Source organism: Dama dama, chromosome 15, assembly GCF_033118175.1.
Source record: "Dama dama isolate Ldn47 chromosome 15, ASM3311817v1, whole genome shotgun sequence".
Classification (NCBI taxonomy): Eukaryota; Metazoa; Chordata; class Mammalia; order Artiodactyla; family Cervidae; genus Dama; species Dama dama.
In genome coordinates, this window is record NC_083695.1 from 32,715,576 (window position 1) to 32,733,459 (window position 17,884).

Consider the following 17,884-nt stretch of genomic DNA (forward strand, 5'->3'; position numbering starts at 1 on the left):
CAAATTCCATAAAAGAGCAGGTTCCATACAGAGCAGTGGAAGGGGAGCTCTGAGTTGGTAAGAAAAGATGCTTGGAGTGGGGACTTTGAGTGAAAAGTGAAAAGAAAGATCTTTCCTTTCTTTTTCCCTCCAGTCCCACAAGGATCCTGGATTTTCAGTGGGGGTATCCTGCTCAGCATTCCCTCTCCAAAATGGAACCAGAGAGGGGAAACTTGATACAAAGTAGAGGTGGAAACACCTCACAGCTCCTCGGTTTCTCCATCCAAGGGGATGCTAATATCCACATTGTAGTCTACAGGCTCCCCGGAGCTCAGCCAGGGAATAGGGGTTCGATTGAAAGAAGGCCTGTTGGAGAGGTTCTGGTTGTAGAGAACTAGGGGTTCGCTCAGCAAGGGCCCCAAGTCAAACTTGGGCATCTGGAAGGTCATGCGTTTGGAGGCCTTCTCATATCCACCATAAGGCATTGCTGTCCTGAAAAGGAGAAACATGATTTCATTAAAAACCAGAACAAAAGAAAAAGTTTGTCAGTGAAATGTTACCCTGTTTGAAGGATGGAGAAGTCTGTGAATTCCAGTTTAAGATCACTTCTGCACTGCTTTTTCTTCTTCTCCCTTAGTAATCCATTCCACCTTCTGGTTTGCTTGCTTCCCCAAGGCTAATAAAGAGAAAAGTAGTCTAGAGGGTACTAACCAGTCTCATGGATAGCTGTGATCCAAACCAGTCACATTTCAGAAAAATGGACACCAAACACTACAGGCCCATGGGTCTGAGATCACCTTAAATTATAGTGTAGAGACCTCCCTCAAAACCCCTACCCCACCTCCAGCAGATAATGTGTGCCCTAAATGAGAAGAATTAACATTTCCTGGCAAATCCAGGCACCTCAGGACCAAAGAGCTTCCCTGGTAGCTCAACTGGTAAAGAATCCGCCTGCAATGCAGGAGACCCTGGTTTGATCCCTGGGTTGGGAAGATCCCCTGGAGAAGGGAATGGCTACCCACTCCAGTATTTTGGCCTGGGGAATTCCATGGACTACAGTCCATGGGGTCCCAAAGAATCGGGCATGACTGAGCAACTTTCACTCACTCACTCACTCACTTAGGACCAAAAGCAAAAGCATTTCTCTAGTGCTTCCCTGTCCTGTTTTCACACAGTCTAGAGAGGCTTAGCTCCAAAAGGATCGGTATTTGAGCCTTATTAAAGTAGGGGCTTCCCTGGTGACTCAGACCGTAAAGAATCTGCCTGCAATGCAGGAGATCTGGGTTTGATCCCCAGGTGGGGAAGATCCCCTGGACTAGGTGAACTAGGGAATGGCAACCCACTCCAGTATTCTTGCCTGGAGAATTCCATGGACAGAGGAGCATGGCAGGCTACAGTCCACGGAGTCACAAAGAGTTGGACACAACTGAACAACTAACACTTTCACTTCACGTTTTACTTCAAAGTAGGGAATAAAGAAACAGAATCTTCAATAACATTATAATAACTTTGTGTGGTACGTAATCTATAAAAATACTGTGTCACTGTTGTACACCTGAAGACAATATAATGTTGTAAGTCAACTATACTTCAATGGAAAAAGAAAAGAGAAATAGAATTCTACTATAAGGACAGTAATGAAAATTATAACTTTGAATGAAGGGACCCCCCCGCCAAGAGCCCTTTACATGTGTGTAATATATTATTCCCATTTCACAGTCAAGGCAACGAAGTTTCAGAAGTAGGGTTACTTTCCCACACAGCTAATAACAATGAACCAAAATTCAGTTCCTGCCTCCTAGCGAATTTTTCCTTCATCATACCATGCTGTTTCTCTGAGCTAGACTGAAAAGAGCAAAAGCCTTCAATTAGGGCCCCCATATTACTCCTATGCCTCCTCAGTCTCCTTCTGAAACATCTGAACCAAAGTCTCCATTCCAACTAAGGACATGTTGCCATACACTGGAATGCATCAGGTTCCTTTCTCATCCCCCTTACCTGTTGAAGGACTTATACTTAGGGAGTTCAGCTTTGGCCCCGTAGGCCAGAAGGTCGATGCCAAGTTCCACTTTCTGCTGGGGGTCAACGCCCATGGCTTTCTCCCATGGGGAAATATAGGTCTTAAACACAGTGACATGTTTTCCATCTCCACCTGCCTGGTTGTCTGGCAGCCGAGGGAGAGAAATAATAGTCAAATGATAGCAGTTAGGAGGAAATGGAAATTAGTCTAGAACTCTGTACTAAAGAAGTCACTAGGGGCTGGGGACCAAAGGTAAAACATGCTAGTAATTGTTTATGGTTTGCGAAACCATGATAGCCTGGAGTCAGATATGTGATGAATGAGAGAATGCTGACTGAGGGATAGGACTTCTGGGTGGAATAGACATGTCTCTGTATCCTTCTGGACCCAGAAGACCCATCAAGATATCTCAACAGGCCTCTCCTGCATCCAACACCCAGTCCAGGCCTCATTCCTGGGGATTTCTCTGCTTTAGGGACCAGACACTTGACTCTTGGGTGAGGATACTTGCCTGTTCCTGTCTCGCCAACCCCTGCTGTGCCAGCAGCACCTCCTCTGCCTGCATGGCCCCCAGGACCACCTGCACCCCCAGATCCAGGGCCAGAGCCAGACCCAGAGCCCTGACGATGGTGTTGCTGGTCAGAGCCAAACTGGCCGGCAGAGCCACTTCTCCCTGCCTGGCCTCCGGCACTGCTCTTGCTATAGGAGAATCCCTGGCCGGCCGTCCCCAGCTGTCCCCCCACTGTGGGAATGAACTTCTGGAAGTGATCCTGAAAAGAAAGGACAGAGCGAGGGGAAGGTTAGCAGTGGGCACAGAGAATACCATACCAAGTATGAAGTGATCAGAGACAATGGGCAACTCAAAGACGCCGAATCCTCTGAGACACCCCCATCCGCTAGACGTTAGTGGATAAACCTGACCGACAGAAATTGAACTCTCCTAAAGGGATACAATGCCTTTGGCTCAGTTCTTTGAATTACATCTAGGATAGAGGCAAGTTACTGTCCAAACTCCCCTTTCCCATCCTTACCAATGCAAAAAGGATCGAGATTTCTGTTCCACTACAATTTGAGAGATTGGGTTTGGCATGGAGAACCCAGCCTTAATTTGAGGAACTAAGGAGATCCCTGCCTCTCTCCCACCTTCTTGTCTAACAGATGAAAAGTGTGTCTCTTCCTCTCCCTTCCTCCTTTTGGTGCATAGCGAACCAGGACTTCCTGACAGTGAAACTGTAGTGGGTAGGGGGAAGGGTGGCCCAAAGGGCAACACTGGATTCATCCCCAAAGCCTAAAAATAACCCTGCCAACTCCTTCAGGAGGCTCTCCTGGCCACCCACCACGCACACCCCCACGCTCCACCCAGTGTAACCAGACACAGGCAGGGAGGAGGGCTTCTGGCCTCCTAAAGTTAGACATGGTCAGCTCAGCAATTTTGTTCTGCTCATACGTATGGGCCAATGGCAGACACTCCTGCCCCTGGCCCCATGTAGGCATCTATTTTCACTCTCCCCTGGCTGCTTGGGAAAGATGGAGGGGGAAGAAAGGAAATGGAGAAGATCCCCTCCTCCTCAGCTGTAACATCTTGTGCCTGGCCCCTCTCCAATCCCTACTTCTTTTTGGATAATGACCCTGACTAAGGGATGTTGGGCCTTAATGGATGGTTTCAGTCCCTGCATCTCTGGCCCTTAGACTGACACTTTAAATATACAAATGGCTCAAGAAGAGATGGCTATAAAAATTCACTTACCTCTTTCTAGGGTTGCCAGATTTTTGCACATACACAAGAATCACAGGACACCAGTTAAATTTGAATTTCAGATACACAACAATAGTTTTTTAGTACAAATATGCCTACGTATTACGTGGGACATATTTAGATATAAGAAAGTATCCATCGTGTATCTGAAATTCAAATTTAACTCGGTTAAAAAAAAAATTTTTAACTGGGTATCCTTTATTTTCTAATTTAATTTTTATGTCCCAAATATTTCATGGGACACACTTATACTAGAAAATTATTGTGTATCTGAAATTCAAATTTAAATATCTTCAATTTTTGACTGTGCTGCGTGGCTTGTGGGATCTTAGTTCCCCAACCAAGAAGGGAATCCAGGCCCCTGGCAGTGAAAGCACCAAGTCCTAACTACTGGACCACCAGGGAATTCCCTAAGTGTCTTCAATTTAAAAAAAAAGTTACATCCCAAATATTGTGAGATATATGTTACAAAAAAACTATCTGTGTGTATCTCAACTTTATTTTTGTAATTGAAGTAGAGTTGATTTATGTATAGATTATACACCATTTAAAGGCATTATAAAATACTGCCTTTATTTCCTGTGCTATAAATATATCTCTATAGCTTGTTTAGTGTGTATCTCAAATTTAAAACATAGGACTGGGCATCCTGTGTTTTATCTGGCAATCCTATCTTTAATACTTAACCATACTGGGAAGGAATTTTCTCCCTGAAGGTGTGGTACTCCTCACCCTGCTTCACCAGTTCTAAGATACAAATTTAGTTTCAGGGGTGGGTCGTAATTCACCCTGCATCTATTGGAGGCATGCTATATCAGAGGGGTTAATGAGTTTATAAATTTGCAGGGAGGGGAAGTTGATAATATTTTGGAAACTCTGGGCCTGCCAAGAAGCTGTCAGAAGAGGCACTAGGCTTCGAGAGCTGTAGAGTTCTGAACTCACCATTGAGCTGTCAGAGAAGACATCAGGGTGGTTTTCATAGATAAACTTCTCCACACGCAACTGCCTCAGTTTGAACATCTTGGAGCCCCGGTTAGTGAGCAGCGACAGCTCCTCCAGCATCACATCCCTTGGGACACTGATCTTCTTGCCCAGGTTCAGGCCCGAGCTCTCTTGTCCACCTTTCAGGGAGGTGGGGAGGCAGAGACAAGGGAAAGAGGAAAGTGGGGTTTTCTAGTTCCAAATGCAGCTGCCATCCACAACTAGGCGTGTGTGTGTGTCCCAGTAGAGACCACTGAGGGAAGCAGATGCTGCCTCTGATGTCTGGTTCAATTCTGTCTAGTTTATGAGGGATTTTGATTTCCTGGGTTTGGAGTTGGGAGAGAATGCATGGGAAATGGGGCGCAGAGGGGAAGACGGGGAATACTAAAGTGGCCTGGAGAGGGTACATGGTGTAACAGAAGTATGGGGTATACGGCAAAAGAGTAAAGAAACATCATAGGTGGAGAACACTGAGGAAGCCATAGCATGGGGGGAAGCCCAAAGGCCACCTCTAAATATAGACTCCTGTCTCAACTCCTTTCCCTTCTCTTCCTCTCATAAACTCTGGCTGCAAACAGCCTCTCGGTATTAGGAGAGCTCATCTACCCCCAGGAAAAATGCCCAAGGAATTTCCCGTTTTAAGTGCTCAGACAAAGCTCTTTAGTTCTGGGGAAAGAAGGAAATTAAGCACTTATTGAGACCTTACTCTGTGCCAGTCTGCATCATATATATTTTCTCCTCAAACACACCTCATTGACCTGTGGGTCCTGTTGTCTTGGACCTGTGCTGGGTAACATGGCAGGGATATTACTGTCTCAGATTACAAGGTGAAAAGGGTGGAAGGGGGAGTAGTCAGTATTGAATTCTTTCTTGTTCTTTCTTCTCCCCCCACCCCCGCAAACCCCACCACCACCCCAAATTCCTCTTGTCTCTTCCTATCTCTTCACCTTAAGACATATACAACCTTATGATATTTCTGGAACTCTTGGGCCAGAGGTATTGTTACTAAGAAGTCCCATACTAGGTAGATGCGAACATGCCATACCTCCAGTGAGTTCCATGATCAGCTTGCTGGATTTCCTCTTCTTATTGGGGGCCGGGGTCCCTGAGAGTGGCATTGTGGAGGTGGATGGAGCCTGGACAGGGTGGGAAGGGGAAGCTGAAGGATGCACAGGGTCTAGAGTGAGTGTCTCCAGTAAGGTACTGCTTATGGACTTCAGGAAAAACATTTCATTAGATTTTTCAGAGAAAAAGGCTTCCCTGGTAGCTCAGAGAGTAAACAGTCTGTCTGCAATGCAGGAGACCTGGGTTCGATCCCTGGGTCAGGAAGATCCCCTGGAGAAGGAAATGGCAACCCACTCCAGTTTTCTTGCCTGGAAAATCACATGGACCATGGACAGAGGAGCCTGGCATGCAACACCCCATGGGGTCGCAAAGAGTTGGACACGACCGAGCAACTAACACACACACACACAAAGTGAAAACCCATTGCTTTATGTCTTCTCTTCTTAGGAAGCAGAGCAGAAAGTATAGATGCACCCCCTCTTCCTACCTTCTACCAACCACTCTGTTCAGCTGTTTTACACAGAGATGGTGCAGGGTATAGGAACACAACGTATGTTGGGAATAAAACAAACAAATTACAGGTAGGGCAATGCATTCAGATTTCACTGGTTTGGCATGATATGAAGTTTTTATTTGCATGGGGCTCTCAGCTTGGGGCTGTCATTCCAAGCTCTGGTCTCTCAGTTTCCCCCAAGCCCCAGGGCAGGGGTGGGGAGGTGGGGGTGGAGCAGAAAAAATGTTCTGCCAGCATTGAGGAGATCCAGCCAAAAACATTCTCCATAGGATGAAGAGGTTACTGCCCCTCCCTTGGGCCAGCTGGATCATGGCCTGGGAGGTCACAGCACTGCTCCTGCTCTCCCAGTCACTCCCCCCACCCCCCAGCCCTGACTGGACCCTAGAAGCAGAGTACAGAGGGAGGTCAGGGGACATTTGAACCTTGATGCATATCAATTCAGCAATATCACAGCAGCAGGAAATTCAGGGAGGACAGAAACATAATCATAGGACCTGGCAGTAGATGGGGACAAGCTGGAAAAAGATAGAAATTCCAGCCCCTCCTTCACAGAAGCTGGGTCTCAGCAAAATGCTGTCTTCTGCTGAGTCCTATCTCACAACACACCTGCAATCCTACTCGCTTAGTGGGGTCTGCTGCAGCTGGAGCCCAGGAACTGCTAAATGGACTTTCCCTGTCCTCCTCTCAGCCCCAACCAGGTTCTCATTTTCCATCCAGCCTCTCACTCTCCACCCCCCTGCCCATTTCTTCAGTGCCTCCCCCAACATCTCCAGTCCCCCCACCCTCTGGAGGCCTTCTCCCTCCAACTCTCTGTGGCTCCCCTGAACTGGACAAGTGGGGAATGAGTATAGATGGAGGAGGGGGGCAGCTCCCCTGGGATCAAGGGTCACTATTACAGACACAGACACAGCAGTGAACAGAAGGCGCTCCAGCCCCTTGGGCCATTAGCCGGAGACTTACCGGCTGTTCAGGCGGTGGTCAGCTCTCCCTGGGGTCCAGCAGCTCTGGAGGACTGGGCTGCTGTGACTAGAGAACCCGAGCTGGGCAGGCGTGGGGGCAGCACTGGCAGTGGGGGAGGGAGCGTGGTTATTAATAGAGTTGATGAGCGCAAGCAGCTCAAATGGCACAGGGGGTACTGAGACCCTGGAACCAAGATCCCGCCCTCCTTGCCCAGAGGCTCAGGAAGGGTAGGAAAAGCCTTTGGAATTCTCCCACTAAGCTGTCTGAGCCAAGGATCACTCTGCCCAGGGACTCCCCTTTCTTGGCACCTAGAGGCTCAGATCCAGAGAGGCACTCAGGGAGAAACTGAAAACTGAGAGGGAGAGAGGAAGCAGGCAGCAAGTGGTGGATAGGAATTCGGAGTGGGAGAGTGAGAACCAGGAGAACGTGTCTGGAGAGCCATGCAGAGCCAATGTAGGCCGGGGCTGGAGGGACATGTGGATGCATTTTGGGGGTGGGAAGGCTTAAGATGCTATGTCTGGAGAAGGGAATTTCTGTTCACAATGTAAGTGCCCTTTGAAAGTTCCTGGATAAGCTGGTCTTTCTTCTGGGAGGGCCAGATCTTAGCAGGATAAGGGACCAAATTAACCAAATACAGTGCTTAGGCTATCAGGGATGATGTGGGGCAAAACTTGAGCCAGTTTCCTCATTTTTTATCCCCATTTGCTGTTGGGGTGCTCAACTCAGCCTGCTCAGAGGACAGATGTCACTTTTCCCTGGATAGATAGCCTTCTTCCTGAGAAGGACATGGAGGCTTCTGACCTGCCAGGGCTTTACTCTCTGAGGTTCCTACTTGGAATTTTCTTCAAAGGGAACACACACCCCATGGGATCTGGACTATCCCATTCACACTGGTCTAGAGAAGCCTCTGGGCTGGGGCACAAGCTTGAGAGCCCCCTGGAGGGAAGTCTGCCATTTGCCTGAGCCCTTTCTCAATAGCTGCAAGAACATCCTGGATCCTCCTCCGTCTTCTGCTCAGGTTTTGCAACCAGATGCTTCACCTCTGCTGTATCCACCACCAAGCTGTGGCTGCCTTAGGAAGTGGCTTCTGTAGCTCCCAGAATACCATTTTGTCTCTCTGTGAGCTATCCACTTTTCCTGACCACGTCCTTTTCCCATCCTGAACTTCATAGGTTCAGGTTAGGGGCCAAAAGGTCACCCTGCTCCACTCTACTTGGCCTCTGACCAAACCAATTTAGCCTCCAGATACCTCATCTTTGGCCCTTTTTCTCTGTTCTCTCCTAACCCAAAAAAGCAGTTAGATGAAAAAACATAAGTAGCAAAGAGTGATTTTGTCATCATTACCATCCTCCCCTCAAAACCCACAAAAACCAACCAAAATTTTGGTGTTCTATGATTGAGCACCTAAAACTACTATGTGAATGAAGACAGAATGTGCATTGTAGGCTTTCTGAGCCCTCCCTGTGTAATTCTGTGTGTGAGCATGCATTTACGCTCAGTCCCTTCAGTTGTGTGCGACTCTTTGCAACCCCATGCACTGTACCCCTCCAGGCTCTTCTGTCCATGGGATTTTCCCAGCAAGAGTATTGAAGTGGGTCATCATGCCCTCCTCCAGCGGAATTTTCTGAGGCTGCTTACTTGTGACAGGATCAGAGTCATAAGCTTGGTTATTGGCACAAATCTGCCCCCTGCTGGTAAAACTGGGGTAATAGAACTTCCCTTCTCAAGTCTAGTCAAGCCTGCTTTCCAGTGCCTTCTCTTTTATTAGTCTCAGTCCAGGCTGATTCACCCTCTCTCTCCCTCTTCCTTCTCTCACTCCACCTTCACCTTCAGCCACTACTTTCCCTTCATTTCCTCCAGGCAGTTGGGAAATGTTGACAGCAAAAGGGTTGGAGGGCCTTTTCAAATTGTCTTGGTTCTGTAAGCTGAGGCCTCATTTGAGAAGTATGGAGCAGGGGATGAAGAAGGGGAGAATCTGGACAGAGGGAACCAGATGGAGGTGGCTACTTGGGGGCAGGACAGAATTGGCAGAGAAGAGCAAAAGGCATGGGGGTGAAGGGCAAAACAGTAAAAATTGGAGGGCAGGAGCTGAGAAAAAAATCAGGAATCAGGAGATCGGGAAAATGAATTAGATAGGATGAAGGGGTGACCAGGATTTAGGCAAGAAACTAGACAAGATGACAACAGAAGATACAGGGCATAAGTTTATTCTTGTGCACAAACCAAAGCACTGTGGTTCACACTCAATATGCAAAGGAAATGATCAGTTTCCAGGTCAAGCAGCAAAAGTGACTGGTGGTCATGGTGAGAGGGGAGTCTGTATCTCTCTAGGACAGAGATCAGGACCTCAAGCTGGAAAGGAATAGGAGCTACAATTTGAGAGATGGGGTAGAACTAAAAAGCGGTTTTGGCTCTGGATGTTTCCTTACCCTTTCCCAGGTAGTTATGACAAGCTGCAGAAGACAGAGGAACAGATTCACAGGAAGAACACAGATATACCTGTTTTTTCAACAGTCAGCACACGTTCTCGCATCCCTCTACTATCATCCCCCTTCTCTCTAACATATACATACTTCTTCCTCATATTTTCTCCCAGTCCCCCTTTTGTATGTGACTGGTTTCTTATTATCCAATTTTACTCCACCAACACTGCACTCACCCTAACCATGCTCCTCTCTAAGGCTCAATTTCATTCATTTCTGTTCTGCTTCTGGCTTCTACCTTATTTGCCACATTAAGGTTCTTTTCCCCTTCCTTTCTGTCTTAGGTTCATGAGGCCATGAAGCCAAAGATTTGGTCATTCTCAGAGGACATTTTCTTTCATTTCCTGGATGCTCTGTTGCTCAGTATGGGCCTCTCAAGTTGTTAGCTTTCTGAAATCCTGAGGAACAGAATTCTTAGTTCTATTCCTGGTCTAACTGATGTAACTCAACCCATACAAACTGCCCTGGTCCTTCGTGTCTCCTCACACCCTGTGAATTTCACAAGGTGCTCAACATTTGCTGCAGATGATGATCTTTAACTCTAGTCAATCTCTTTCTCTCCTCCAGACATTCTATGTGAGGACAGCTGACTCTTCCTTTATCAGAGCAAAGGTGAGACCCAGATTGGGTCTTTATTTAGTCTCTTCTCTTATTCTTGCCTCAGACAGAAGAGCACATCTGTGTTCATGCACACACTTACACATACACACACACACTCACAGACGTACACATGCCTAGGAATATACCAGCCAAGCTGGGAAAGAAGAGTGAGGAACAGTGAGTAACTTAATGCAAATAGGGGTCAGTACAGTCCCTTTGCTGCCTGTCTGGTGGTGAGCTTCTCGCCTGAGGTCTTAGTAGTAACTTCCCTGTGTGTTTCTCATTGAATGTTAAAACAAGGCCCACAGAAAAAGGCACAAATGTAGAGAAATAGAGACCAGCAGAGGAGTGTAGGTGAAGAGACCTAAAGACGGAGATCCAGGCAAGGAACTACAGAGAAGCACAGACACCAAAGCAGAGATAGTAGGCGGAAAGCAGCAGGGAGGTTGGGAGCCAGGAGGAAACTGGGGAACAGGACACCAACTCCAAAACTATCTCTGGCAGGGGGGGAATTTAGCCTGCTTGGGGGGGGGGGGGCGGGCAGGGAGAGCGTTGGGAAGGAGAAGCAATTTTAGGAACTGAATGTTCCACCTCCCCTTGGTCCTGGGAGCTGTGCCCTGTTCAGTGGTGGCCTGCCCCAGGCCTCCACACATGAGCCTGCAACCCTGTTCTGGTAGCTGAGAACCGGGGCCTGGCTACTTGGAAGCCACAGGAGCTGGGGGAGGTCCCAAGACCTCTGGGAGACTCTGGAGGAGGGGGTGGGCTAAGGACAGGGGCTGAGGCCAGCTCTGTCCTCCAGATGGGCTCATCCAATGTAGTGGCTGCTCTGGGGGCGAGCACAGTGGGGGCCAGGGGTTCCGCAGTGGGCTGCGGCGCTGGAGTTGAAAATCGGCGGATCTCCTGGACTCTGGCAGTTTTGGGAGGCCCTGAGGAGGTGGGTCCAGGAGTCGGGGGAACCTCATCAAAACAGAACATGGCAGTTTTAAGTTGGTAGGGCTGGTGCCGCATGAAATCCAGAGCCTTAATGCCCTGTTTAGGGGCTGCCCGAGGCCCTTGGGATTGGGTCTTACTAGGGAGAGTTCGGGCAGCTTGAGGGAAAAAGGGTGAGAGCAGTGGGTTGTAAGCAATTGGAGGTGGGGCACGTATATTGGGTGAATATTTCCAGGAAGAGGGCAGTGAGGGGGTAGGAGAAGGGCTTCTGGGCCGAGGGCCAAGGCCAGGACCAGGTGGAGCTTCCACCACATACCTGTCCGCTCGGCTCTGACGTTTGGCAAACAGCTCCCCTCCCCTCCCCTGAAGCCTTGGTGTTTCAGGGATTCCAGCCGAAGGGGCCGCCCCGTTCACTAACCCATCGAGGAACCCTCGAGAAGGGGGCTTAGGAGCCACTGGGGGTGGAGTCTTAGGAGCCGTAGGGGGTGGGGTCTTGGGGGCCATTGGAGGCGGGGTTTTAGCTGTCACGTGAGGCAACGTCTTGTAACTCCTGCCCCCTGGTGGCTGCATGAAGTTGCAGGCTTCAGCCCCGAGGCTCAGAGCATCCTCCTCTGGCCCAGATTCCGCGCCCCCAGCCCGGGGTTTTTCATCCAGGTTTTGCACCAACGATAGCAGCTCGGGGTTGGGCGAGTTCTTCGTCTCCTCATTTCCCGACCGGAACATCTGCCTTCTGGTTCCCCGACGCCGGGCCTCCTGGAGGATGCCCGTGCGAGCAGCTGGCACGGAGATGCGTTGCTCCCGAGCGCTGGGGGGCTCAGGGGCCGCGGAGCTAAGGGCAGGCGCTTCTGGGCGCGCAGCAGGTCGCAGAGGCGACGACAGGAAGATAGAAGCGGTGGAGGTCATGGCAGCTCCGCTAGCGGGGGCGGGGGGCTCTGGGGCCCCGCCTGGTGTAACAGGACGATTAGGGGCTGGGATGTATAGGGAGCTGGTGGCCGTCACGGGGCCGGAGGGGCGTGGGGTGCTGGGGGAAGCGGGGACTGGCACGTGGCTGGGAACCCCTGAAGTGAAGCTGGGCACAGGAGTGGTACCCTGCGGAGGAGACTGGAAAGGCGGTGGGGCGGAGCTGAGGCCTCCCAGGCTCTCATTTGCCCTCTTGGGAGCTAGGGGCCGGAAAATAACCGAGGTGGTACCTGACCGCTGCCCTTGTAAGCCGGGAGTAAAGGGCCTAGCTGAACGGTTAAAGATGCTTGGAGCTGAGCTAGAGGTTCCACAGCCAGCGAGGAAAGGTCTGGGGCTGGCTACAGGGGCTGGCGAAGGGCTGGGTGGGAGCACAGCCGCCTCTGGCGGAGCGCTTTGTGGCCGAGGTGGAGACTGCAGGCCCTGCCCGTTGAGCGTGGCCGCTGGACCTTCCTGGGCCAGCTGCTGGGTGATGGAGGCTGTGCGCTGGCGCTGCTGTTCAAAGAGTTGGGCCCCTCGCCCGGAGGCCTCACTCAGCTGCCCTCCCAGCCCCGGGCCCTCTGCTGTGCCTGAGCTCGGCCTGGCTAACTCCATGTCCAGGTAGGGGCTGTCCCAGTCGGTCTGATTGGTGAGGCTGCGGGCGTCGGAGAAAGCCTCTTCGTCCAGCTCGGACTCACTGGTTGGAGGCAAGCCGTCCTCCTCCTCAGCGCCGGTCCCCGCGGCAGCCCCAAAGCTCACTAGGGTGTACTTCTTGGCTCTCTGCCGACGTTTCTTAAACATCAGTACCCCCTTGGAGTGGGGGTTGGGGGCTGCGGTGAGCAGGGATGCAATCGTCCGGCATTTGGTCTTGGCCTCCTTCACACTCCTCTCTTGGAGGCTCTCTGCCCTTTGTAGCTCTGCGGAGAGGAGAAGGGGGGTGGTCAGTATGCATCTGTGAGCCCCAAGGCTCTCCCGCTCCTCCCAGTTCCCTTAAGCCTCTACCTCTGGCCTTTTCACTGGCCTAACCCACAAGGGCTCTCCTGCCTGTGGCAAAGTCCTCTGACTTGGGGGCAGAGTGGAGGTGAAAGGTGAAACCAAGGACAATGGAAGGGAAGGCAGAGCCTAGTTGGCTGCTCTGACACCACTGACCACACAGCTCTCCTCTACTCTGCTCTTGTCTTTCTGGAAATCACTTTTATTCACGCCACGCATTTGTCCCCCCTCTCCCCTCCATTTCTGGCTGGCAATGTGAGGGTGAGAGATGCGGGGGAGGTCACTTTGCATGGCAGGCAAGGACATGAAGCAGGTCCTAGGGTAAGAAAAGATGAGAAGGGACACTTCTCCCACCATAGACCACGTTAGAGGCTTCTCGGAAAATTTGGGACTTCCCCTCTTCCTACCCCTTACCCTATACTAAGGATAAAAGGATCCTTAGCAGTGGGACTCTTCATTCATAATTCCACTACCATCATGTAAGCCACATCTACATATACAGCCACATGTACATTCACAGAAATAACTCCCACCACACATCATTTCAACAAGAATATGGCTCTAGAGAAAGGCACCTATGAGCTTACGTTCTCAGATGTATTTTTCTCCCTCATTCCCATATACTCTAGCTTATATACACCCCAGTTAATAGACACATGTGTAAATCCATGTGCCCACACAAAAACATACACGCGTAGCCCAGGTAGCTCTTCTTCCCAGAATTCCCCTAGCAGAGACACTGTCACTAACAGTTGGGACAAAATTCCGTGCCTTCTGACCTCCAAGGCACGCCTCTGTGCCTTAAACCCCTGCTACTCACAGCCAGGGATGGCCTCAGATCCGAGATGCAGGAAAAGCCAGAGTGCTGCTCTCCAAGGCGAACTTCCAAACCTTTAGGATATCTCAAGATCACCAGTTGATACAGTCTCCTTTCCCCCAAGCTGAGGGTGGGAGGGGAGGTGGGCTTCTTTTAGAGTCAAAGCTGCCCCCTATATTTCAAACCTTCTAAGTGGGGTGCTCAGGCACCACCACCAGGCAGGCACAAAAGGACTGTGTGCTAAGGGGAGCCAGGACAGGGCCTCCCAGGCCATGTGGGGCCTGGGAGGTGGGGCCAGGAAACGGGAGAGGCTGCCCTGCTGCTAGGACCCTGACTTGGACACAGTTACTCTCTAATCCGTGATCCCCAGTTCCTCCTGAAAAATTCTTGAAATTCCACCTACTTTCCACTCAAGATATCAAGCTCCTTTCTAATTTGGGCTGTCATTCCGCCCATTCCAACATTTGTACCACACAGTAGTACTAGAGATAGGCACTGGACTCATAGCTTAGTTCAGACTTTGTTTCCTGGGAGAGTTACTTCATCTCAATGAAGTTCAGTTTCCTCATCTGTAAATGAAGATAACGGCTACCTCACAGAGTTGCTATGAGGATTCAATGAGATAATGTAGGTCAATTTAGCATTTAACCTAAGGTCCACTATGAGTAATCTTTACTATCAAAGTTTTCTTGATACTAGCTGCACACAAATGTCTTGTTCACTCATATCTTCCCCCAGAGACACCTACACACATGCTTCCATATATTCATAGAGTACTCACACTTCTCTCTCTCACACACACCCTCTCTCCATGAGTTTTCCATAGCTCATGTTGTCACAAACCCCTGTGACATGTGGCCATAGCATTAGCCCATTCTGAGAAAAGGGCAGTGAAACTCCTGAGAAAAGAAGGAACAGGAAGGCAAAAAGGAGAAGGGGGTAAGGGAGTAAGATCTTTCCCAAAGACCTCCCTTCCTATACTGTTGATATAGTCCCTTTCATTCTAGATTCCAGAACTCTCTTGGCTATGGGAGGGTAGTACCTGCATAGAATGAGTCCTGGAGCTCAGGAACTGGGTTTGGGGCTTTTTCGCAGCTGGCTTGGCTGAGGGGCTCTTGGCCGATGGGCTCAAAAGTGTCCATGCCGAGAAAGGCAGTGTTGGCTGGAGCAGGACCAGCTTGAGCCACCCCCCAAGCCTTTTAAAGCCCCTTTGTCTTGGCCCCAGAGCTGGCAGCTGAATGAGCTCACTGTGCTATTTTTGGAGCCTGGCCCCTTCCCTCCTCTCAGCTGCCCCACAAGCCCCGGTGTGATGGACATGGGCACCTGCCTACCCCTCCCCCCTAACCCCAGTGCACTGAACAATGAGGTCTGCTTGGCTAAAAATATCCCTGAGCCACTAACTACAGTCTCATCCAGCATGATGGGGAAGGGAGAGGGTGCTAAAATGAGAACTGGGGATAAGTATGGGATCCTAAGTGTATATCTGGAATTTCTTTGTGGGACATGGGACACTCTCAGGAATGTCAGAGGGTGAACTGTCACGTCTTTAGCCTCTATTCCAGACTCAGAGGCACAAAATTCTATGGATCAGGAATCAGAGTGATGGGGGAGAGGAGCAAGAGATGAGAACTAGAGGGGTAATCCTGAGATTTCCAAGGTGACGAGAAAGGAGTGCTATGGGAGGCATAAGACAGGGAGAAACTTCACTCTTTAACCTTGTACTGTAGCTCACATCAAAAATAGTAAAGAACCTGAGATAAGTGGAATAGGCTTCTTCTACCTAGGCCTACATTATCGCTTGAGATAAGAAGCCAAAGATCTCTCCCTCCACCACTTCCTAGGGATCTCATGACTATTCCATAGCCTCCCAGTCCCCAGGAGTCTTCATGGAACTAGCAATGCCAAAGGCAGCTCTGATGTTATGCCTGCAGTAACACTGAAGAGTCCCTATGTCCCTGTCCTGCTTCTAAATTCTCCCCTGCCCCATGTCTGTGCTCCCCTCCCCCGTCGCCATCTAGCAATGTCACAGCACCAATAGGCAGACTCTTCATCAGTTCATGTCCCTTTCCAGCTTCCCTACCTAGGCCTTTCCTGGGTTAGGCTGAAGGAACCCCCTGTATCTTTTTATCCCACTGGTTCAAACGGCAAAAATAATGGGGATCGTGAGACTAATTATTTTCCCCTCTTCTTCTCCACCTATTCCCAAGACTGTATTCAAGGGAAGAATAAGGTAGATATTGATAGAATGTATTGTTAAGGGGGGTTAGATTTAGGACTCAAACTGAAGTATCCTGAATAATGAAAAAGAGTTCATGCACTCACTGGCTTGTTTGGCCTTCTGGGTATAGGTGGTGGTAAGATCTTCTGCCACTGGGTGGGGAACAGGCCCCACCATAGGGATGAGATGAGGGCCAGGCCGGAGGGGGCCATGGGGCAACAGCAGGGCCTCGGCGGGGGGTGGCTGAAGAGTTGCCCCATCCTCCCAAGATGGGGAGCTCACACGACTGTCACCCTGGCTGGGAGGGCCAAGGGCAGCAGGTGCTGGCTCTGCAGGGCTGTCAGACAGGTAGACCTCATCCGGTGGGGCTCCTGGAGGGGTGGGCCTTGCAGGGCCTCGGCGGCGGGGTCGGCGGGGCTTTTCCTGGGTGGCTGGGCCATCAGCATCACTGTCTGTCTCTCCATAGTAAGCCTCACTGTCAGGGGGCGAGAGGAGGCTCCCGGGCTGGAGAGGCTGGGAAACTGGAGCTCCTGGGGGCTCAGGACTCAGTGGAGACAAGGGTGACAGTGCCTGAAGCATCTCACCCGGGGATGGAGATCGCACAGGTCCCTCGTCCTCTACCCTGGATGGGAAAGATGACAGAACTTGAGAAATGAGCTGGATGACTGATAGCTAGAGAGAGCTGGAGAAGATGGGAGAAGACTGTATGGGGAGAGAGGGGACTGGCATTTGGGTGAAATAGATGGGCTGGATAGAGTAGAAATTTGAAGATGAACTGGGAGGCAAATCTGCTTGGCAGGCTTTGAGTGGACATGGGCTTAAAGAGCGATGTGATGATGAGGAGACAGGCAAGGGGTCTAAAACAGGCCCACGTACCCACATTCAAGTGCTCTGGGAGGCATACACAAACATCCATACTCCAGCAAAATACACAAGCAGAAATAGGTACTTGTTAGCAGCTGAAGTCAGGTCAGTGAGACATAGAGCTGAGACAGGCAACGGAAGCCCTGGACTAGGAGGCTGGGGATAGGCTGGGGTGGAGGGATCCATACCGCCGCACGGTGAGAACCAGCTGATTCCCTGAGGCATCGATAAGGCTCATGGCACTGGCATGAGAGAGGCTGGTGCAGGAGACCCCATTGATGGCCAAAAGCTGATCCCTCTCTCGGAGTCCTGCTCTGCCCGCCTGGCTCCGTCTTCGGATCTGAGAAGGTGTTGGAGGAGAGACTGTAGGTGAGGGAGGGCTCCAAGGGGGAATAGAATGAAAGGAGTTAGGACAGGAAGGAACCATATGTGGAGGGGATTTTATTGGGTTAGCCAAAAAGTTTGCTCAGGTTTTTTCATACGATCATACTGAAAAACCCAAACGAACTTTTTTGGCCAACCCAGTACTTTAGAGGGTAAGAAAGGATGGGGAAGGGCAAGGGGTGACAGTTAAGGGGGTCAATCTAAAGGGAAGAAGGTGCTAACTGGAGAAAATAACATCGTATGAAGGGAGGTAGGGTAACCGCTAAATCAAAGAGGCTTGGGGAAAAATGCCTGGGAGAGATGTTCTGGAAATGGTGGTTATCCCCTCAAGGCTTTCCTCCAAAGGAAATAGCTATACTAGCCAATATTCTTTCTCTTCTAGTC

The 17,884-nt window shown here is 50.3% G+C and overlaps 2 protein-coding genes across 4 annotated transcripts in view; both read right to left on the reverse strand.

The window, feature by feature from the left end:
* Positions 1 to 11,684, reverse strand: MYOZ1 (myozenin 1). 3 transcript variants are annotated; one of them, XM_061161836.1, is made up of 7 exons: positions 11,605 to 11,636; positions 7,276 to 7,377; positions 5,782 to 5,872; positions 4,698 to 4,876; positions 2,511 to 2,769; positions 1,978 to 2,143; positions 1 to 471 (listed from the first exon to the last, which is right to left on the reverse strand). In XM_061161836.1, the coding sequence occupies exons 3-7, from the start codon at positions 5,852 to 5,854 to the stop codon at positions 240 to 242; spliced, it is 909 nt and encodes a 302-aa protein (XP_061017819.1). In that variant the 5' UTR covers positions 5,855 to 5,872; positions 7,276 to 7,377; positions 11,605 to 11,636; the 3' UTR covers positions 1 to 239. The 3 variants fall into 3 exon arrangements, with proteins under 3 accessions (XP_061017819.1, XP_061017821.1, XP_061017820.1); XM_061161838.1 differs by lacking the exon at positions 7,276 to 7,377 and having other exon boundaries at positions 11,605 to 11,684; XM_061161837.1 differs by lacking the exon at positions 11,605 to 11,636 and having other exon boundaries at positions 7,276 to 7,911.
* SYNPO2L (synaptopodin 2 like) overlaps positions 9,477 to 17,884 on the reverse strand; it is a 15,033-nt gene continuing 6,625 nt past the window's right edge. The window contains exons 2-4 of the mRNA XM_061161834.1: positions 17,305 to 17,456; positions 16,357 to 16,874; positions 9,477 to 13,141 (exon numbers count right to left, since the gene is read on the reverse strand). Of these exons, the coding sequence (XP_061017817.1) occupies positions 10,980 to 13,141; positions 16,357 to 16,874; positions 17,305 to 17,456 (2,832 nt within the window). The 3' untranslated portion in view covers positions 9,477 to 10,979. The remainder of the gene's footprint in view (positions 13,142 to 16,356; positions 16,875 to 17,304; positions 17,457 to 17,884) is intronic.